This window comes from Tachysurus vachellii, chromosome 11 (genome assembly GCF_030014155.1).
Source record: "Tachysurus vachellii isolate PV-2020 chromosome 11, HZAU_Pvac_v1, whole genome shotgun sequence".
Classification (NCBI taxonomy): domain Eukaryota; kingdom Metazoa; phylum Chordata; class Actinopteri; order Siluriformes; family Bagridae; genus Tachysurus; species Tachysurus vachellii.
Genome location: NC_083470.1, coordinates 15,072,501 through 15,096,516, shown reverse-complemented (window position 1 = coordinate 15,096,516; position 24,016 = coordinate 15,072,501). Strand labels below are relative to the sequence as shown.

The 24,016-nt window shown below is 38.7% G+C and overlaps 1 protein-coding gene across 1 annotated transcript in view; it reads right to left on the bottom strand.

Annotated features, from left to right (window-relative positions):
- Positions 1–24,016, bottom strand: part of cux2b (cut-like homeobox 2b) — a 97,531-nt gene that overhangs the window by 3,344 nt on the left and 70,171 nt on the right. The window contains exons 5-17 of the mRNA XM_060881455.1: positions 15,087–15,227; positions 13,274–13,412; positions 11,850–11,923; positions 11,704–11,770; positions 8,494–8,542; positions 7,707–7,802; positions 7,184–7,384; positions 6,785–6,843; positions 6,642–6,690; positions 6,329–6,428; positions 5,552–6,196; positions 3,206–3,307; positions 244–1,001 (exon numbers count right to left, since the gene is read on the bottom strand). Of these exons, the coding sequence (XP_060737438.1) occupies positions 244–1,001; positions 3,206–3,307; positions 5,552–6,196; positions 6,329–6,428; positions 6,642–6,690; positions 6,785–6,843; positions 7,184–7,384; positions 7,707–7,802; positions 8,494–8,542; positions 11,704–11,770; positions 11,850–11,923; positions 13,274–13,412; positions 15,087–15,227 (2,480 nt within the window). The remainder of the gene's footprint in view (positions 1–243; positions 1,002–3,205; positions 3,308–5,551; positions 6,197–6,328; positions 6,429–6,641; positions 6,691–6,784; positions 6,844–7,183; positions 7,385–7,706; positions 7,803–8,493; positions 8,543–11,703; positions 11,771–11,849; positions 11,924–13,273; positions 13,413–15,086; positions 15,228–24,016) is intronic.

Sequence of the window (24,016 nt, the reverse complement as noted above, 5' to 3'; positions counted from 1 at the left end):
GCAATAAAAAAATGGTTAGGCTATTAGACTTGATGAGGTATGTGGCTTGTTAATATTCACAACCTCTTTTGGAAAGTCTTTTAATAATGGTACATAAAAGACCGTGAAAACAACAGAGATTAGGGAAAAAAAGCATTTTAGAAAAATACAAACTACCGTAATAACATACAGAGATTCTATTGTTCCAGTACTCTAGAAACCACTACACAGTTTGTCTGTTCATCCCTTCTTATAAACATTTACCTTTTCTCCAAAGATTCGCTGACAAATGCCATTCTTGGCCAGCTTCTCCTTGACCTGGCGTGTGAGTTCTATGGTATCCACCTCACGATACATATACATCTCATACTGCTCAGGCGTGAGTGGTGGCACAGTGGGCTTGAGAGTGCGAGGAATGTAGGAGGAATAGTAGCTCATTCGTGGTCCTCCACATGTAGCCTGCTCCCCGCTTACACACACTTCTGACTCCACTTTCACAGGTCGGCTTGGTGGAGGTTCATCCTCTTCAGTGCCTGGCCCCTCCTCTGTGCCCATGGGGCATTCCACGTTCCAAGCGCGGGGCACTGTGGAGGGCACAGAGGAGGAGGAAGAGGAGAGTGAGGGTGAGACCGAGGTGAAGGGACGAGACCAGTGCTGGTCAAAATATGTTCCAGCCTCGCCGATTTCCGACTTCACCTTACGGATAATGTTTTGGACAAAAGCAGCAGGTGACAGAACGCTGAGGGGGGTCTGGGGGCTGCCTATGGGGTTGGATGGGCACATGGGCATGGTGCTGCCCTCTTCTTGCTTGATATATGTAGGTATAGGGCCAGAAATGGTCTTGTGGGACTCCTGCGAGCTTAGACTGTGGCTGCTAGCCTCCAGCTCAAGCAGGGCCTGCTGCTGTGCCTGCATTTCCCGACGCGCCTGTTCCAAGATGCTCTTTATAGTCTCATCTGAATTACTGCCAGCACCACTGCTGCTGCGACCTGTTGAGGATCCCAGAGAGGACTTACTATCACCTATAATAGAAAAACACAAAAATATTCATACAGTAGGGTTAAAAATGATATCCTTTCCTATTATACATAATAAAGTATCAGTATGCAAAACAATAGTATGCAAAACAATATGTTCCAAAATGTTCAAAATGATAAAATGCCAAAAAGACTTGCTTGAGGTCTCTATAGTACCTGGGTTTTCATAATTGTGGCTGCTGGCAGATGACATTTATAGCTGACATGATTTCCTGTCAATTTACTGTCTTTTTTAGACTACGGGTTCCTCCTTTATTAGCAGGTATAACTTTTTTTAATAGCAGGTATAACATCTATATTGAAGAAGCATGGTGTCAATGCACCAAAAGTCCTCCCACTGTAATTAGGTTGGCACATTTGGCAGTGTGACCTATGATAAAAACTATCAACCCTAACTAAAATTAATAAGCGTTCTGAATAACCTGACTGTAAATCTTCTTGTGTATAGATGTACAGTAGCCTTAGTGATGTGATGCAATGGAGCCCAGTCTGTTGTCAGCAGGTTATATGTAGTCCCTTCTGAAAGTATTGGATCAGCAAGAACAAATATTTTTTGCTTTTGACATTTGGGTTTTAGATCAAAAGTTGAATATGAGATGAATTTATTAATTGATATTCCCATCTAGATCCATTAAAAAACTTAGAACATAACAGTATGAACGCAGCAACCCAAATCATCACAAAACGGCCAAAAAGGCTGCATGATTCTTTTGTGATTTCAAGGCTTCTCCTATCAGTTCATTGTTCTAGGGGTTTCTCCCTTCAGACTCCTCTTCAGAAGTGAAATGCATGCTCAATTGGGTCTGATTGGTCTCAATAGAAGTCTGATACCGTCCACAGTTTCCCCAGATTAAGTCATTGTCTTGCTGATGACATTTCTCCCAATTAGATTGGATGAATTCTCTGTAAATTGGCAAACTGAATGTTTCTGTAGACTCCTAAATTTATTCTGCTGCTACCATGTATCATCAGTAAAAAATAATGCTCCTGCATCCAGTAGCAGCCATGCAAGCCCATGACAGTACCTCTATAGTGCTTTACCAATAATCTCATATGTTTTGGATCATGAGCAGATCATTTCTTTCTCTGCACTTTGGTAGAGGTTAATCTTAATTCAAGCTCTTTTGTGGTTCATCTCTGTATTTCTGAATTTCAGGCTGGGATTGTAATCCTTACTGCTGATGAGTGTTTTGCATCTTGTGGTATGACCTCTGTACTTCTGCGCTTAAGGTCTTCTTTAAATGGTGGTTTGCAAAGAATTTCACCCTACCCTGTGGCACATGTTGATAGTGTCTGGGTTTTTTGTGGGTTTTCTTCACCAATCTCACAGTGTCTATACTGCTGCTGCTTCTATTTCAGGTCATTTCAGGTAGTATTTGTATTGGCTACCAATGTCTGTACAATGGCTCTGATTGACTTCCCCCTTTTCTCTTCCCTCAGCTATAAAACCGCTTACATTTCTCCTGCAGACAGCTCTCCAGTCTTCTTGTTGGTTTATCATTAACAACAAATGCACTTGTCAACAGTGAAACCCAGGGCTCAAACCAGCAATAGACATTCAGGGCTATTAATTGTTTAAACAATCAATCTCACAGGGCATTCATGGGGAACATAAAACACCTATCGGTACCTAATATTTTTGATCATTTTTGAAAAAATGGGTGGGTTAAAACAAAAGGTGCAATATTATAAGATGTTTAACACATTTACATGAAAATATCAGGAAAGGAAAGTTGAAATTCAGGCTCCATATTCATAAAGATTCTAAGAATCAGCTCTCTGGATTCAGGACCAATCTCAAAGCAACTCTAAGCAAGGAAAATACAAAACATTTATCTTAGAGAGGAGGCGGGGCTGACCCTGTTGCTGGGTATGACACATTCTTTTGAAGAATGTCAAATAATTATTTGAAGTACAAATGATTGTTTTTGTCATTTTTATACTGTATTTTTGAAGGAGACAGTACATGCGGGGAGTTGGATAACAAGCAAAAAAGACTATCTGTGATCTATCTGTAGACGTAAAACCTGTTTCCTATCATAAACATTGTACATAAATTACATAGATTTTTCCTTATAAAGAATCAGTTTTCTTTCTGTGTGGCTTATCTTGTTTATGAACCAGCAAATTTGAGTGTGAATTTTTTAGTGAAGAACATGGCTTAAATTGTGTCTTGAAAGGCCCCCTACCTCCTCGCTGTGATTGGATCTCTTTCTTAGCCTGTTCCAGAATGTTCTTAATCGCGTCATCTGACCCAGTTTCTGGAGTTCGGATGCGAGGAGTGATACTCCCTGCACAGAATGTAAGAGTAAGAAAGATTGGGAGTGAAAAATTGGGAGTGAAAGATTGGGGTGTTGATTAGACCTCACAAGCTTTCCTCTTGACTGCTAGAGAAATGGCCTTTAATCAATGGAATAAACTTACAGTAGCTCCTAAGTCAAGAGTCAAAAGCATCATAATATATACAGGGAAAAGAAGCATTATTAGCAGTAAGCATAACATATATGTTATATCTATAGGTTTTCAAATAAGAGTTTGGAGACAGCAAAAGAAATTCATTAGATATGTAAGATCTATACTGCTCAAAAAAATGAAGGAAACATTTGTTCATCACAGTATACCACCAAGTGTATAAAACTCAATCAGTCTGTCCAGATAGGAAGCATATGTCATTGTGAATCCGTTTCACCTGCTTTGGTACAAATGAAAGTGATAGCGGGCTCACTGGAGAGAATAGAGCAACATAACCCCCAAAAAGAGAATGGCTTTGCAGGTGGTGGCAACAGACAATTGCTCACTTTTTATCCTTACTGGCTGATTTGTTTCTAGGTTTGTGTTTTGATAGAATCCTTATGACTGCTTTTAGCTTGAGGCAGTAGCTCCAACCCAATCAGGTTGCACAGGCAGTCTAGCTCCTCCAGGATAGCACATACATACTGGCTGTCACAAGGTTTGTTTTTTCCCAGCACAGCATCAAGAGGAGCCAAACATACAAAACAGGCCATTGCATGAGGAGAGATTGAATGGCAACAACCCTGCTGCATTTGCAAGGAGGAACAGGAGGAGACACTTCCATAGTCCTAGAAAATGACCTCCCACAGACTGTTGATATACATGTTCCTGACCAAAATTTCAGTAATAGACTCCATTAGAGTGGCATGAGGGCCAAACGTCCTCTAATGGGACCTGTGCAGCACCTTGCAATTTGTTTGGCATCTCCTGGAGAAAACCTAAGACTTCACAAGACTGGCTCTCTGGTGCCCTTTTCTCTTAATGGATAAGACAGGTTCACACTGAGCACATGTGGCAGACATGAAAGGGTTGCCATGGGAAGCATTGTGCTGTCTGCAACATCATCCAACATACAGTGTTTGGCAGGCCCAAGTTTTGCAGTGGGCCAGTGATTTAGTGAAGGTCTGGGGAGGAATATTCTTGGAGAGTCACAAAGACCACCACATACAAGCCAACATTAACCTTGCTGCTATTAGGTACCAAGATGAAATCCTCAGAGCCATTGTCAGATCTGCAGTAAGCCCTGGGTTCCTCCTGCTGTATGACAATTACCAGCCTCATGTGGTCAAAGTGTGTAGGCAGTTTCTGGATGACAAAGGCATTGATGCCACTGACATCCCCTCAAGTTCCCTAAACCTGAATCCAACTGAGAACCTCTGGGATATTTTTTGGATGTATTGGAGCACCCAAAGCTACCAAGTAGCACCACAGACTGTCCAGAAGCTCAATGATTCCCTGTTCCAGGTATCCACTATTTCATCAAGAGCATGTATCACGTGAAAGCCATGCACACTACTGATTTACATAATGAGCTGCCGTGATGAAAATAATGCATGTTGGATTAGCCTGAAATTTACATTTTTTATTTTTATTTTTGATGTGATTTTGAATCCAGCCCTGTTCCTAATGAATTCAAGAATTATAACTTGACTATTTTATTCATCGAGATTCAATGAGTGATTTAAGAGTTCCGTTTATCTGAGCAGTATACATACAGTCTTGCTAAAATACGTGTATTGGATGAAATACTTCAACAACAGACTGCATTTGATAATTTTAACTAAACTAATCAAATACTTCAACAACAGATTGCATCTGATAATTTTAACTAAACTAAAATACTGGTATTGTGACCATTTCAGCTATTCAACTGGTAAACCAGAACTAGAATCTCAACATTTGTTGGCTGATTACTTCATAATTTGGTCACCTGCAAATTCCGTTTTGCAAGCCAGCTCATCCATATAGTGTAACAAACAAAAGAAAAATCACTATCTGCCCTATTTCATTTACATGAACTCACAGATACCTATGGTAGGCTAATGGGCTAGTGATTGTGACTAAATGATTAAGAACTCTTAGCTCTCTGCAGCATGGATATCTGTAGCACTATCAGAATTTAAACTTGTTTACCATCTCCTGACTACATCACACAAGCCTTCAGATCGTTTTTGTTTGTGAATGTGCAGTATAAAATATCTTCAAGAGGAGCAGGGAAGAGGGATACATTTGATAAGACATACCTCTCTGGCGAACTTGAATGGTGCGCAAGGCCAGGATGTTCTGTTCATCAGACAGAAACTGCTTCATCTTGATAAAGGGCTCCTTGCCTTTGACGGTCAGCTTCCTCCAGGGTTTGGGCCGAGCTAGTATCTCACTCACAGAGCCTTGGGAGAGGCCCAAAACATAGTGCCCAAACACCCGCTGACCAATGTTATGTTTGAGAAGCTGCTCTTTCACTTGATAGGCTATCTCTGCTGTGTCCATGTGGTCCTCATCACCACCCCCTGAGCTGCTGCACTCTGACTGGTCACTAGCTATGCCAGATTCCATCACCAAGGGCCCTGAAGATCCTGGATTGGCTGACATTAGGGCAGCTTTTGCAGCAAACAGTGCGGTGGGAAAGGCCATGAGTGAGGTGCCCTCCTTCTTAAAGTGAGGAGAGAGGAGCTGCTTCTGCAAGAGGGGCCCTGCAGCATGCTTTTCACTGGAGAAAGGTGATGCAGAGAATGATCGTGGGAGCTCATGGGTACCTGAGGTCCCGTCGGGATTAGGTGGTACTGGACTGGAGGATGACTGGCTGTCTATTGGTAATGCTCCTGGAGGGGAGGAGTACGAGCTCATGGGGCGCCCCAATTCCCTACTGGAAGAATCTGAATGGTCTTCATCTGAATGGACACAGAAGAATTTTTGCTGCATGAAGGAAATCCTTAAGGAAGGTCATAACCAAATGTGCTGCAAATACATCTAATCAACTAATTTGAAATACTGAAAATGTATTTACAACATTATTATCTTACCAGGACACTGTAGGACTCTGGATTTGTCTGTCAGCATTTTGTTGGCATGTAGGAAAGACTGTTTGTCAAGCAGCAAAACCTCTGCAACTTTGTCAGAGTCCTGTAAACATACACAAAATATAAACACACACACACACAACAAAGAAGGAGTTTCCTCATTGAGAGAACCACATTACTTAAAGAAAAACAAAGAGGCTATTTGTGGAAAAGCAAACTCATTTATCTATTATTTTAGGTGATGGCAAATATGCCAATATGGCACGTAACTTAAAGGGGAATGGTTCCATCAGCAATGGAAGCTCACAAAACTCACCTGGGACGAGCTCCCATTCGCCGATGTCAGTTTCATTGCTTTAAGAATGCTGTAGGGGGAAAAGAAAGTCAAGACTGTCCTAATTAGCAAGTAGTCACAGTCAATAGTGACCCATAGTTTATTAAAAAGAGACTTTTTTTTACCTGAGTTCAGTTTTAATTTCTTCATAGTCCAATTGAGACTGCAGTTTAACCTCTAATTTCTGCAAAAACACAGGAAGAGTATCACAGATGATGTTATATCAAGGATGTGTTCTTTTGTAGTTACAAGTAGGAAAATCATATGATGAAAAGAGCAACTGTCTAATTCTAGCTAATACAGCATTAGCATACAGCAACTAGCAGATGAAGAAAAATTAAAAATGCTTTGAAATGTTATTTGAAATTTACACTACCCCAAACCTATACCATCCCTTCACTACATAGAGTTAAGTTCTTCCTGTTACACACCCATTAAAAAAAGGATGGTTAAAGCACTGGAAAGACTTATGACTTGGTTTGGACATGGACATGTGTATGTTAAAACTTTTCTACCACACATACTTCAATAGCCTCTGCCTTATTTGCCAGCTGGTGTTCAAGATCTGCTAGCTGACTTGCTGAGGAGTCCTGCACTTCTTGGAGAGTGAACTGCAACCTCTGGACATTTTCAAGCAGGCGAAGAATCTCTCTGTCTTTGGAGAACAGCACTGCTTCCAGCCGTGATGGTGAGCACTTGTCCTTCTCATCCCTCCCTGCTTTCCCCTGAGATGGACGCCACAGCACAGGAGCAAAGCAGTGAAAGAACCCATGAAACGAACGAGACGAAAAAGAACCCATGAAAATCTTTTTTCAACTTCAAAAAGCCCGCCTCCATACTCTCTGCTTTCCTATAATCATATTACTTCAAAGTGTTGCTAATGAGGAGCCAGAAGCACGGAGGATTTGATTTGTGGCATCAACAGTATGGATGGCTCTTTTTTCTGTACATGAGTGTGATTCCAGAGCCTTGGGATGACTTTGTGTTGCAGTGTGCCTTTTCTCTTTAATCTTAAAAGTTTTGGTGAAAGTAGGGAATCACTTCTACCTCACTGGGACCCTCGTCACTTCCTTTAGCAACGGTGTAACTGCTGGTTAACTGGTCCCTCAGTCGCTCCAACTCCCTCTGGGCCAAATCTGCTCTCTGCCATAAAACACAAACAATTCTGCTTTACAAAGGCTTGTCAACATCACCTGTGCAGTGTAAGTAAAAATAAAACTCTACAAACTATAACACTGAAACCACAACACTCTTAGGTTCTGAATCTAATGTTTCACTAATAGCACATTCTATACTAAATTAATGATTAAAAAGAAAAATACAGTGAAGAGCATTACATTTAGTGAGAACCTGAAAAAGAGAATCTCTTGCCCACTCACTCTCTATTTACTTCTTTCTGCTGAGGTGGATGTTTACTTGCAGACACTTTCTTTTCCAAACTGTTTCCCTGCACAGTCACACTCAGCTTGCTAATTAATGACTCATTTTCTGAACATTAATCTAAAAGCTGCTGGCGAAGGGAGAGATGGAGAGAATGGAAAATCATGGCGGAGAGGAAAGGAAAAATGGAAGCAATCAGTACGACAATATAACTAACAGACATATCACGCTTCTCTCTCAGCAGCCATCGCTCTGTGCTGTCTCATGGCCCTTTGCTACCTGCAGACGGCTAATCACGAAGCCCCGAGAAAGCGGAGGGTAGAGGGTGGGTGGTAAGAGGAAGAGAGGCCACAGGGGCGTCTAATTAATCCTGAGGCTTGATTACAAAAGGTGATTACCTTAACAAATGCAGGATCCTCAAAATTAGTGATAGAATGGAAAGCCCCATGCTCACCTGGCTGGCCTTCTCCAGGTTCATCTTGAGCTGGGACAGTTCCTCTGCTCTGGAAGACACAATACACACTGCCTATTAAAATACTCTGAAGATTAAATGAATAACAGCAATCATTATGGCTTCTGACCAAACCGGATTTTATATATTATATAGCTACAGTGAGGAAAATAAGTATTTGAACACCCTGCTATTTTGCAAGTTCTCCCACTTGGAAATCATGGAGGGGTCTGAAATTGTCATCGTAGGTGCATGTCCACTGTGAGAGACATAATCTAAAAAAAAAAATCCAGAAATCACAATATATGATTTTTTAACTATTTATTTGTATGATACAGCTGCAAATAAGCATTTGAACACCTGTCTATCAGCTAGAATTCTGAACCTCAAAGACCTGTTAGTCTGCCTTTAAAATCTACAAACTCACAACTGCCATAGTCACATTATCTAGATTTTGCAATTCTAACAGTTCACCAAACAACAACCAAATTCTAAACTCCCACAAAGATGTTACGAGTATTCAAAAGTCTGTGAAATCTGAAAAAAGAAGAAGAAGACAAGGCATCCTATCATTAAAATGGAATGAGTCACATCTATCGCATATTATTTGACATCACATCTCAACATGCCTACACACTCCCAACAATCAGAGCACTCATTTGAATAGCGTCTCGGGGAGATTATTCATAAGGTTTGTTTGAAGTTCAACAGTTTCCTCTCAGTCATCAGGGAGCTGATTTTCAAAAGGTGGAGAGGCTGAATAATGAGGAAGGCTGAAAGTTTGATTAAATACACGAATCTCTGAGGCTCTCCTAAACAAAGATCCTCTCTATATTAGAGTGTATTTGAATTAAGTGTAAGTGCATCGAGTTGTACAGAAAAGACTATGAAGACATTGTATCACGCCAAATCACAATTAAGTATGACTTTGTCCTTGTGTATCTGGGTAAATAATTGTCTGTACTAATAAAAATTAGAGTGCATTTGTGTAAGTGTAAGGCCAGGGAGATATTCTTTATAGAACACTCTGTACTACTTATTGAATACCACATCACTTATGTATAAGTGAAGAGTAAATAAGTCTATGCTAATAAATTGTTTTAAATATGAGGATGAACTCTGAGATTACTTAATATATATTTAGCAGCAGGATGGCAATCAAAACCAAAATCAGTTCAGAAAGTAGCCCTCACTTCACAGATAGAAGAAAAAAATTATACAAAATTCAACCAAACACAAGTTGTGCATCATTTTTATAACAGAAGAAAATCCTGAAAAAAAATAATGTACAGAGCATTCGGGTCTTCCATAACAAAACTAAACAAAGCAGACATTTTTCTAATTCCCACTGGCACCTCATACAAATTTCAGGCTCATTCATGGTGTGAATTGGAGACTGCCTATTTGATGATCATGTCAAGCAGAATTTTTTTTATGAGGCAATCTGTTTCCTACTCTAGATAGAGAGTGGACCATGTGGAAAATAGATCAAGAGAGTATATGATTTGTGTACAGGATAATGTATATTACAGGAAAGAACAATGGTTCTGTTATGCTTTCATTTTGCTGGCATGGATTGGTCTCACTGCAAATCAGAAGGCCAGATTGGAATTTTAAAAGAAGCACAGAGAACTCTGGAAACAAAAACTTAACCTCCAAAAAAACAAAAAGTGAAGGAAAGGCCAATGTGTGAAGAAAAAAAGGATCTGCTCATGATCCAAACCCAACAAGCTCAGTGATTAGCTAGTGTCATGAGCTTGGGCTTGCATGGCTCTTCTGGAACAGAAGCACAAATTCTGTTTGCCAGTTTAGAGAGAAATACATTCATTATGCTGCAAGACAATGACCCAAAAACAGTGGAAGGTTTTAGACTGGTCTAGCCAATCAACAAATCCTATTTAGCATGCATTTCACCTCCTGAAGAGGAGACCAATGGCAGAAACCTCCTAAAACATCATGAACAAAGCCATGAAAGGAGAAGCCTGTAAAAGTATCTCAACATAAGAATGCAGCAGCTGGGCTATTGGTCTGGGGAAGACCTGCTACAAAGTTGAAGTTGCTCCCAAAGACTGAACCCAAAGTGTGTAAAGAAGTCAGTAAAAAGGTGGAGAAGGATTATCCCCAGCCTATAATTATCATTATTCCCAGCCTATAATCGCTACAATTATTGTTTGCCATATTATTAGACATCGTTTGTTTTGGTGAAAATGGCCAAGAGGAAGGAGCTGTCCTCTGCAGCCAAAGACAACATTGTCAAAATGGCAAAATTTGGTCAATCGATTTTGCTTGTGTGCTGGATTTGGACTGTCAGACTCCAGAGAATTATTGCGAACACTACGAGACCGTTACCATGCACAATCTAAAGTGCTGCGGCCAACCAAGGAAGACTAGCAAGCGTTCTGACAGGAGGATGAATCTCTTCAATGTGTGACTGCTTTAAAACAGCTTCCAAAACCCTAGATGAGACATACAGTGGTCAGGGACGTCCAAATTCATCTAGCACTTCAAGGCGGCAGATACAAGAATTTTGTAGCAGTAAAAAAACATTTATTAGTTCTCTTTACTGAAAAATCTGTAAATCCCAAGAACATAAAGATTGGATTATGGAAGACTGAAGCCGTGTTATGTGACCCGACAAGTCAAAGGTCAACATGCTTGCATCAGGTGGTGTCAGGTATGTTCGTATAAGATGAGAGGAGTGTTTTGATAATAAATACATGTATGGCACCATTAAGCACGGCAGGGGAACCATAATGGTATGGAGATGCATGTCTGTGGCAGGTGTTGGAAGAATGTAGAATGCTGCTGGCAGTACAGACTAATACTTTTTACACATTTTGCAGAACATAATGTATAGGAGGATCTGTTCAGAGATCAAACAGATATTTTCTAACACAATAACGACCCCAGACACTTAATCTGACTGCAAACATTTGGGAAATTCTAAACCTGAATCATGATAAGTCATGGAGATCATCCAATGAAGCTCAGCTTTAGAAAGAATTTAAGCAGGTTGGAGAGAAATTACGCATGACAGATGTGCAAAGCTCACTGACTCAGTGCCCAGAAGAGTGTAACTGTAATCACAAACAAAGAAGGACCAACAAAATATAATATTAATAACCATAACCATATATATAATGCAATGGGTAGGTATGGCATGAAAAGTGGGAACAGAAGGAAGGAAAGATTTTTTTTTCAAGTACGACTTACTTGGCAGCCATTTCCTTGTAGTATTTACACTTTAGCTCCTTCATCTCTGACTGGGCTTTGTTCAGTGCTGTGAAAACACAGAATACAGTCAGTAAGCTTCTGCTTTCTGAAATCCTATTAGTTTTACCATTTAAATGACTATTTACCTAACTGAAGAGTTTTGGTTCTCTCTTCAGCTTGCGCCAGTCTGACAGACAGAGCATCTGGTTCATCTGCTTCCCTGAGGAAACAAAACGTGTTGCACCAAACAGTAGAACATGACACATATGAATAAGAAACAGAAACTCCTTTCCTTATTTCTTTACTTACTTGCTGTTTACATCTAATTTATGCATATGGCAAAACATAATGTTATTGCAGTTATTTTATAGAAAGATAAGTACCAATGTGCAGATAAAATAGCATTGGAAAATTATTAACTTATTAAATGTTATTAAATTATTATGTTATTAACTATAAGAGGGTTCATTATTAGCTCTGTATAACAGCTGCACTGTAAAGCATGACAGTTATGTGAACTCTTTTACCTTTAAATGTCATCAGAAGTTTTGGATATTGATAAGTTATAACTTTTGAAAGATGGATTATTTTAAGTAATGTTTTGACTACTTGTGAGTTAAAACAAAGATAATCTCCAGGTAAGTTTACTGTTCTTGAAGCAGCATGTGAACTTTCATTACTAAGTGCTTTACAATGTAAATGTAATGAATTTATGAGTATTTTTTATTCTGCAAACTTAGCGGAACAATTTACACATTTTCTGTGATTATAACTTTTCACAAAGTAATCAAAAAAGGGCTAAATACCAACTATATTCCTATTGTTTAATATGGATACTATTCAGTTTATATGTGTAATAAGTAAGCAATAGTACATGTTTGGGCATGTTGTTATAAAAGGAAAATCACTGTCAGGATGGTGTGATAAGACCTTATGTGAAGTTTATTTTTATCGTTAATTTTCTATGTAATGTTGAGAAATGTTCACAAAACAAGTTCCTGTTATCCTGTTATTACAAATGTTTTGTAGTACAAATGTATTACTTAACTTTAACATACTGAATCAGAAAAAAACCTTAGCTTGTCCTGTTACTAAGCAACCACAAAGCCCTCTGTCCTGAAGGCTGCTCTGTGTCTAAATACTTAAAAGAACAACTTTACTTCCTGCTCTTTCAAAGCACTGAATCTTTCCATATGCAACACAAACATCCCCTCTCAAAACACTTCACCGTATCAACAATTTAAAAATAATTTCTTACACTAGATTTTTACATGACCATGATACTAGTCCAACTAGATAAATGCTATCTGGATAAAAGTATATTGTTAATATTATATTAACAAGTCAATTTCCTGATTCCAGGTACAGAAAATTAAGAGCCAACCCAAAAACTTCAGATACTGTATAAAAGAGACATATAAAACATTCTCTCACTCTCACTCTCTAGAGAGAAGAATGTTGAGAAGGCAAATTACCACAAATTTAAGTTAATGTAGTTCTAAGAGTTAATGATGTCTGTAGGTCTTTTAAGGCAAGGGCTCAGTTCTTCTGTTTTGTATAGTTTGCATACCTTTCCTCCAGGCTCTGGTGGTTGTGAAGGGGTAAGCCACCATCTTGGAGGCTTTGTGTGCCGTTTGGGGTCATCATATGGGGAAATTGTTCTGACCCTGCTACTCTCTGTATGCTTTCTGGGCTTTCTTTTACACTATCTGTCAGAGAAACCAAGACAGAGTTACTGTAAAAGATCTCTGCAATATCAGAAGCATATATATATATATATATATATATATATATATATATATATATATATATATATATATATATATATATATATATATATATTAGAATATGAAACTAACAGATATAGATATTACATTATATAATAATATAATGTAATATATTATTATATATTACATTAAAATTTTTGTCAGCCTCTTACAAAACTAGCTTCATACAGTCAGGTCCATAAATATTAGGACAGTGACTCAACTGACTCATTTTTCCTCTGTACACCTCCACAATGGATTTGAAATGAAGCATTTAAGATCCTTCCATTTTCAAAGGCTCAAATAATCAGGACCCCATAGACATCACTAAATGCTGATTTCCCTTCATAAAATGATTTGCCAGTCTTTACTGTCGCTGCCTTCATTTGCTGTATGTTTGTGGGTCTTTCTGCCTTTAGTTTTGTCTTCGGTAAGTGAAAAGCATGCTCAACTGGGTGACTGACATGAACATTAAAAAAAAATCTTTACAAATCTTCAAGTGCTCTTGAGATTTTGATATGTTTTATCCATCTGTATGGGGTGCTGTCCTGTCAGTTCTGCAGCATTTGACTAAATCTGAGCAGAAAGTATTAGTGTATAGAGTTCAAAATCTATCAGCATTCAATAAACACCAGAGACCCGAATCATCAGTCATACATGCCCATGCCCATGACACTGCCTCCACCGAGTTTGACAGATGATGTGTTATGCTTTGGATAATGAGCCCTTCCTTTCCTTCTCTATACTCTTCTCTTCCCATCATTGTGGTTAATTTAAAGTTAATTTAATTTAAAGTAAATTACAAGTTAATTTTAGCTTCTTCTGTTTAGAGAATTCAGCAAAGTATAATCTGGTCATTCTGTACTTGAGTGTTACCAGTGGTTTGCATCTTTTTGCACCTCAGTAATCAAAAACCAAAGAAAAATGAAATATATATATAATAAAAAAAAATAATAGATAAATAATAATAATTTGGTCAGGCTCGTACACACATCTACACTAATGAAACACTCATCATCTGAGTGCTCTCCTTTGATACACCTTCTTTCAACTTTTTATTTAACTTGCTGGAGTTAGCTATTGATGCCATTCCTTAATTCCTTATCATTAGAGCAGAAAAACAAATAAGAAGCTTATAATACAGTTTCTAGCCAAGAGGTCACTAAAAACCCAAATTCTAAAAGGACCCTGTGATTTTAAAATTAGAAGCTTTGTAGTTAAATGATTTGAATTTGTATAATAGTTATTACTCCTCTATTTTCACATAAAAATAACAACAAATAAATGATGGTGTCTTAGTTTCAGAATAGTTTCAGTATGTGAGTATTTGTACACTACACTACTTGCAGCTCTCTAACAATTTAGTGCTGTGCTTTCTGTCAGCATATCATTTAACTATGTAATAGAGGTTTGATGATCTACACCTGAATCCATTAACCCTGAAATCTTTTTAAAAGGTGTCAAAAAAGCCACTGAATGGTAAAAAGACATGGCTTGCTTGCTTTGTCAGTGAGCTCCGGCTCCTTCTTTATCCTTCTTTTCTGTAGAAGCCATTTATGTCCAGTGTTTTTAGAATGTTGATTAGAGCTCAAGGTGAGTAGAAAATGGGAAGCTGACCTGCACTGTTAAGGCACTCCAGGTTTCTCCTCCAGTGGCCCGAGATCTCTCTGACCAGAACCTTGGTGTCTGGAGAAGAGCTTTGCAACTGGGTGAGACGGCCCTCCAGAGAGCAAGAGGCTTCCAGCACTGGAGCAGGGTCTGACACACACACACACACACACACACACACACACACACACACACACAAACAAACACAGAAAGTTAATAAAAATGCTCTTTTGCAAAAATCATATTCAATTGTTAATACAATAATTCTAGGAACTTAAAAGAAACAGTCCTAATGAACCAAAAATTATATAAGCACACAACCAGCACTATTAACATCCAATAACCTCTGCTCCTCAAGTCACTCACAAATACTTATCTAGACAAATCCAACACTCTTAGAGGGAATTTAAAAAAATACTGAAAAAGTAGTAAGATGTAAGAAAAAATGGTGAAATTCTGTAGCACAACAGAGGATCTGTTTTGCAATGCATGTGGCTCAGCGTGAGGCCCATGGGGCCAACTAGGAGGCTGTTTCTGCGCTAACAAGTCTCCTCTGGATCATTTGATCATTTAAATTATTATGCCAGGAATCCTCAGGAGGCACCTCAGCTCTCCACTTCACAGGGCTGTTTTTAATCTTCCCCTCTTCCTTTCTTCTTTGCCTGAAAAAAAGTTGAGCCTGCTGTGTGCCGCGTGGATAGGAGTGGTGCTCTTGTTGTGCACCTGCCTGTGAAGGAAGGCAGAGGAGGTGACTTCTAGCACCAAAGCAGTGAGAGAGAGAGACAGACTCAGGGGAGTGGAACCAAAGAAGGGGGGAGTGTGTATGTTTGTGAATGTACACCTACTCATACACACATGGCACACACAATGCATGTAAAAGCTGGTGCTGGCATACACAAACCTATGCACGCACACACACACACACACACACATAAAATAAATAAATAAACTTTGTTTGCCAAATTCAACCTCAAAACACAGGACAAAAGCAGAGCTCTTGGAAATTGGGATGAGAAATATGACAATGTGCCTGAAGATTTAGTCACTCTAAAATGCAGAAAAATACAAGATGGGTTAGTACTAGTGCAAGGACTTACAAAATCTTTACAAAATATTAAGATATCCATAAATGCAGTAAAATGTGATTGAGTGAGTGTGCGAGTGTGTATGTGAAAGTTTGTATTGTTACAGCAGCATAGTGGAGATTGCGTCAGTCACATGGGACACCATGCTTAAGAGGATGACTTAAAACAGTGCTATTCTCCATACAACCCCAGAATCTTCCCATTGCCTTTACTGCAAGTCTTTTAAGAGCTAATGATCAAATGCTTCAGGCCAATTCTCCAGTGCAGAGACAAACCAGTCCTGATTATCAATCAGCTCCATACACAGAGTAGGTGAAACTGTGTCATGTAGGTGAATGCGTTCATAAATAAAGCAATCAGTTCCATTCAAACATATAAAAATACAGTGTCAAAACATTCTAAAATATATAGAATAAACTGCTGATTACTCAATATATACTCTCAAAAAAGTACCTGAGGACATTTCTTAGGGAAAAAAAAAAAAAAAAAAAAAAAAAAAAAAGCATGGCTCCTTGATATAGTACAACATCAATATTTTATAAAATTCTGGTGACTGCAAAGATTTGCTTTCAGACCTCATCCCATTCATAAAACAATTACACGTTACTTACTGAGCACACTGTAAAACTTTTTGCTGCAGCCTCCAGGCCAGGCATAATGTCCATAGCTCTTACTTCAAGACTCAAGCCCACCATTGTAACAGTTTCTCCCCAAGGCCAGTGAATTACACACACTGAGTGTGTGACACACACGCACACACAGACATGAATTACTATGCTAGTAAGGACTTTCCACTGACAACATTATTAATACATGTAATTAATGCTATTCCTGCACTTAAATCTAGTCCCAAATCTGATTGTAACATCAGTAATTAATAACCAACAAGAAAACATCTGCCTGTTTTATTCATTTATTAATTTATTTCATAAAAGCTGCATTTTTTGTAAAAAGAAGTTGTCAAATCTGTCAGATATTCCATTCCTTGTAGGGACATTTGGCCAGGCACATACACTCATATACTCACACATAGCTGTGAAGACAGGCAAAGTAGTATTCATCATTGTCTAAAGATCTACATAATATTTCTAAAACACTAAATCAGTTCACTGCACTGCAGAGTCACAAATGTCTAGAATTGAACGAATACTTATAAACACACAAACATCACTATTAGCATAAGCGCATATCACAGACCTGATTTAAAGCCATTTTAACTCAGATCAGTCTTGTAGTTTGCCTTTCTAATTTATAGGAGCGAAAGAGAGCTTCATCAAAATGTACAGGCAAAGCTTAAGCCTTTGAAGGTCTCATTAGTACAGTATGTGCTTTCTGTTGATCCAGTTTTGGTGTGGCCATGAAATGGTCTGAAATGTCAATAATCACTTTCCCTACTCAAAGTTTATTTGCGTTGATTACACAAACTATTAGAGAGTGTCAAACCTATTCTATCACCTCTAATCATTTCCTGGCTTAATTAAGCACACTAATGACTTCTTCGTAAGAATCTCTCCACCAGCCCCAGCCCTCTGCTGTGAAGTAGGACACACCAGGCCAGTGATTACCCTTAATGAGTTTGTCCTTTTATGGTCCATGTAAGTGTGCTGTCCATTTTCTAATCAGCACCTATCTTTGTTATGCTCAATTACATGTGTGCCCTGAGGTCACAATAACTAATAACAATTATGTGCCTTTATGAAAAAATGCATCATATTCACGTGAGGCTGAAAGTGATGGATTTAATCTGCCTATGATGAAAAAACATTGCAGCAGTTAAAAGGAATCCAAGTACAGTTTTGGATAACTCTTGGTTATTTCAAGTCTTTACGTGTGAATCATACTTGGGGTTAGGGTTACTGACCTTTATGAGTCTAAACTTTGTCTGATATTAATGAATGAACAAACATTTCCAACTAAATGACAAATCAGGAGTTCTGAAAAACTGGCTATTAGCAAAAGCCTGAAAAACAAAAAAGCATGAATGAAAATTAAAGGTAATGGTCAGTAGTGAAAATTAATGATGATGAGCTTCTGTGCAAGCTTTGGTCTCCTACCGGGCCCCACCCACATGCCAATGTAAATGTGCCATTTGCATGTGTGTATTCGTTCCAGTCTCATAATATCAGAAGGATTAGGCACAGCATAAAACACAACAGCTCATTTCAACAGATACAAAACCGAAAAGATAGCCACCAAAAATAAAACACACCATTACATAGGTTGCTAACAAATCAGCAAGTTTCATAACAGAAATATCAGTATTGACTCCAACATCAGTATTGGAGATAATGAGCAAAAAATCTAGGAACTGAATGACAATGCTGTGGCTTCATTTTAACAAGGTAACAGAGAGCAGCATACTGGACAGCAGGAGCCAGTGCTACTGCACCAGCTGCATTGTGGTTGTTGTGTCATTGATCATTTTGAACTCAATAACACTAATATGTAATAATGCTGTAGACTGGCAAACTACATTACTGTTTCACATAATCTCCATTTTCAATAATTCTCATCAACTGACTTCTCATCTACATATCAAAAGCTTCAGCACCTCCAGAGTGGCTCCTATGCAGTCCTTTACATGCCCCAGTAACTAACTTTTGTGCATTTGTCTTCTGCTTAAATTGAATTAGGAGTTTTTTTAATAAGAGGCTGCTTAGTAAAAGGCACTTAGAGCTTCTTCTTTACACCCCTTTGTTCTGTATGCATGATGCAACTACCTACAATTTCTGGCTCACACTTTAGTACATATGAACATGGCTGTACTCAGCATTGCAGAGGTGAGGGTAAGCCTGACTGGGTGGCCCAGTGCTGCATGACATGGCATGCCAAGAGGAGCAGGTGTGCCAGGGCGGTCTGTCTTGGCCCTGTCAGCGCTACACTGTCATTAGCTAGCACGGACGCAGCAGGGGGCAGCACGGCGTCTCTCAGGCCCCTCGGTAATTATGCTCTGACATAATTAACCCAGCAAGCCCATTAGCCCAGCGATGGCTGGAAAAAAGCCCTCACTATAATTATTTGTTGTGTGCATGCTAATGAGGCCAGCTGTGCACCCATCGTACAACATGAACAAATTAATTTACAAGGCTGTGCTTCAAGGGTCTTTTTTCCTTACTCACACTCCAAAACCACTAACTCTTTTGTGTGTGTGTGTGTGTGTGTGTGTGTTGTTTTTATTTTTCCATCAAGTGGTCATTAATGGTCCAAAAGCATCTGTTCATCCTTCTGTACAGAAGTGGATACGAAGCTGTGTGACAATGTGAGGAAACTTGCTCATACAAGTAGGATGAATCGGTTTCCTTTAGGTGTTGTACAGTATATTTCCTACTGTAGTCTATGGAGGCAACTGCAGTGTTGTGGGACCTACTGTACCACCCTGTAGCTTTTAGAATTTCCCCTAAGACCACCACAGCTGATCTAACTAATCATTTCAATCATCAAACACACCATAAGCTGTGCAGAGCAGAATTTAAAGTCCCAGTGCTTTATACTCTGCACCCTGCTAAGATAGCTGGACACCTTGGTAAATGATTTCATAATATTTATTTTAATGAAAATTAAAAGTGCAGCACCTGCAGGTCTTTATTTTTCTCCTCCCAAAACTGGGAATTTTTGTCACCCCACCATATTTGTCCAATTTATTTGGGACTAAAAGCTATTATGCTCATTTTTCCCTAAAACAATTATTTTGCTACCAACAATGCCTAGGGTCATTAGGACACACCTTTGCCATGGCTTTCACTCAAGTACACCTTTTGCCAAAACATCCCATTCAACAGACATTCATCATCCCAACTTTGCAAATCTATCAAAAAAAAAGAGTGACATCATAAATGTTCCCTGAAATACACAGAGAAGGTAATTCTTTGTTCCATTTAGGTAGCTTGGCTTCACTCAGCTCACTTGATATTCAGTGAGTATATTAAATCACTTTTGCATCTCCTTGATGTAGAAGAGGAGAGAGCAAGTATGCGAGAGAGATGTGTCTGTTTTTTGGCTGCATGCATTGAAAGACAAACTTTCTCACAAAGGCTTTTTTTTTTTTGCCAGCACACTGAAGGACAAGAGTCTGGCTTACATCAATACGCATCACCTATGAAAGAGTCTTGAAAGAAATGCACTGTTTCAGAAGCGTGGGATACGACTGAGATCTGCTATCTCAATAAAAGAACCTGGATAAAAGAGAAAAAGCAAGCAAGCAGGCAGCAAGGGCAAGTGAGAGCAAGTGGTTCTTTTGAATGCTGATTGGAATATTACATGAAGGCCACTGCTAAGATGAAACTCCACATGTCTAAAGCTGTCACGAAAAAATCAAGGATGCTGTAAGATGCGGTTGTCGTGTAACTTGCATTATGGTGGGATCTTGACATGAATGGTGGAGCTTTGAATTGTAGCAGGGTTTCGTTCAATTTTAGTTGCATGCATTATTTATATTAAGGAATTTGACTGGCAAGATTTACTACTTGTAGCAGCTTATCTTAGAGAATCCGCTGCATTTCTTCTGGAGACTTTGAATATTACATCTTTATTGCAGATAAAACCTAATTATGAGTTTAATTATGTGCTTTGTCTGAAAGGTGGTGTAATAGGTTACTTTCTTTACTGACCTTTTCTGTAACATTTCAATCTTTTGTTGTAAAAAGTATATATACACCGCTACAAAGTATGGACCTTTTCTTTCTTACAGACTCTTTCTTACTGCACACACATACACACACTCTGGTATATTCTCTGTAGGGTTTTCCTTCCACAGGGATCTATTGGGTAGGCCAGTGCTTTTATGAACATAATGCATTATTAAGCACCTCAAACATCTCCTGGGCCTTTTGTTTATTACTGCTCTTATTAATCACCAGCACATAATCTCCACCCATCCAGAGAGCCCTCATTCACCATTTATCCTCCATTCACACCAGCAACACACGCACACACACACACAGGTCTTTGAATTTGATAATGTTCTATGACGAAATATTCTCCAAAAAGCCCAATTACGAGTACAATGATACCAGGAAAATTCTGATGAAACATGTGGACATTATCAAACACAACAAACCTCCAAAGACAATGTCTGTCTTTTAAATATGAAAAGGCAAAAGAAGAATGAACTAAGTAAATAAATAAAACATTTATAAAACATAAATACATTTATGTTTGTCACATTGACTCTACAAATCTCTAACACACTACTGCCACACTAACAAGGACAAAAGCTTTTATATTTGTATATATCTAATACAATCTAATATGGTCTTTCTTGTCTGCTGAAGCCGTTAGTAATACCACTGGTCACCACTAGCCAGCAGTGTAACACAGGTGTTTATGCATTATGTCCATTTTCAAGATTTCATCAGACAGCCAGTCTCTGACCAGCACCCACACCTAAACTCAGAAGTAGTTCTTTCTATTAAAACTTACCCTTTACTATTGTCTTGGTGCTTATTTGCTGAATATGCAAAGCCCTTGACTGGTATAAAACATGAGAGAGCCACAGGGAAAGCAAAGAGATAAAGAAAAATGGCCTCTTGAGAATAGAGAAGCATAAAAACAGAGGGAACTGCAAAGCTAACACCTGTAGTTCCTGTCTTACGGCTATGCTTCAGGCAACAGCACAGTCGACCCTCTCCAGGTGAGGCAGAAGCTTCGCACCCTTCCTGCATAGATTTGAGTGACAGATTGTCTCTATCCCCAGTCTCTGACAAGAAGAGAGGGAGTGGAGTATTTTTATACATCATCTCTGATTTTTACAGAAAAGTTGGATCTTAAAACAGACGGTAGACATGACTGCAGGGCCGAACTATAGAAAAAACTAAAAAAAACCATAACAGCGAAATGTGTTATGTAGAGAAATATTCTCAGGGCAGGAAGAAAAGTGCAGTAAAAAGACTGACAGTAGCAGTGGGACCCCTAAGGTTGGAATTGTTTATATTAGAAACTAAAAAAGTCTTGCCTTAAATCCAGAGATGAGGAGATGACCACATGCTGTCACTCCTCTTCTTACACTCTCTAATATTTTAGATTTGAGACATACCGTGTCTCAATACACACACACTTTTAAATTGTGAACATCTGTTGTACATTTGTGTTTTGTAATTATGCTCAGTTGAGCAGCTGGGGATTAAACTATTGCTGACAAATCAAGAAAAGGCCAGGGAAAAACATGAGAATGGAAATGGGGAACCGTAACAGAGTGGTAGATTTCTGTTGACATCAGCCACAGAGAAGGGGAGAGATTACCGTGTAGACAGTAAAGAAAGAATCAGCATTTTAGGCTGCCCTCCTTTAGTAGTAAAGAAAAAACCTTCTTTTTGATGCAGCCAGCAGGGACCTTAGCACACTAACCATGCTAAGGCCATACAAACACACTCTACTGAATTAAACATGACTATTCATGAAACAGTCAGTTACCAAACACACAGTTGAAGCCAAAAATTTGACATACACTTAGTCTATTCTCAGTTTTCCATCTCTCCACGTTACTATATATTTCTATTGTCAAGTCAATCCAGGTGTCTACTTTGTAGGAGGTCATTTTAAAAGAATCATTAGAAACAGATTTATTCTTCTGAGAGTCATTTATTTAATTCATTTAATTTTAAAATTGTAGTGGGTCAAAGGTTTACATACACAAATTTGAGTGTCTTTTTAAAGTCTGGAAAAATACACACATTTTTGTAATAACACTGTGAAGCTTCTGTCTGGCCACTTTTTTGCCAATTCAGCCAAGACTCAAGGTGCAAAAATGACTACATGTCAATAAAAAATTTAATATAGTGTCATAGTTTTGTTCTTTAATCGAGATGGATGTTGAAGTGTTTTGCTGGTAGTCCTTCTATGCATAACGTCACATAAATGTACATTAAAATGAAATAAATGTGAGGTTGTGGTGGATAGCTAAGGGTGTTTAGTATTGAACATACAAGTGAATTTGATCTATATGTATGCAGATTGTTGCCTTATAGACTAAAACTTGACAAAATGCTACAGGAATTCAACAAGAGATTAGTCTAATCAATCATCACTCGGGTGACTGTAAGATGACAATTAAGGGTGATATTTAACCCGATAAACTGCCTCCCATTCAATGCATAACAGTCCGACGTGGAAGAAAAGAAAAAAGTCAATTCTTCACACACAAAAGGTCAGGGCTACAAGAAACTTAGTAAAGCTTTGCTAGTCTACAGGAATACAGCAGCAAAAGTGATTCAAAAATACAGAATGGTAGACATGTAGCAAGCTCACTGTGACGTCCAGGCCATCCACTGAAGCTAACATCTGAATCTAACACCAACTGGGGGTTCACATGACACAACACAGTGTGCCCTGCAGAGGAGAGGCATGCAAGGAAGACACTGCACTGCTGAAACCCAAAGTTAGACATGGCAGACATGGCAGTATGTCACCAAATTGTTTACTCCACAAGAGTAAGTGATAAAATCATGGAGGCCATATAATATATATATCTACAATATAAGATTTGGTAGAATTTGTTGTGAGTATATTTTCTTATCCTAATGATGTTGGTGACCAACTGCTTGCTTGACAAATGTTTCATAAAACACAGTTTTGAAAAAATTCCACTAATTGTGCTGGTGGTCACAGAAAATTTAGAAAAGGGGGTGTACATATTTATGCTGAGGACTGTATATTCAAGGGATGAATAAACTATGATCAGGAAGGTTGAAAAAAAACCCCTAGTTTTCCAGTCAGATTAAATAAAAAAAACACTTGTTTCTTTTGTCAACCAAATGAGGATGGGTTCCCTTCTGTGACTGGTTCCTCTCAAGGTTTCGTCCTCATATCATCTCAGGGAGTTTTTCCTTGCCACCGTCACCTCCGGCTTGCCTATTAGGG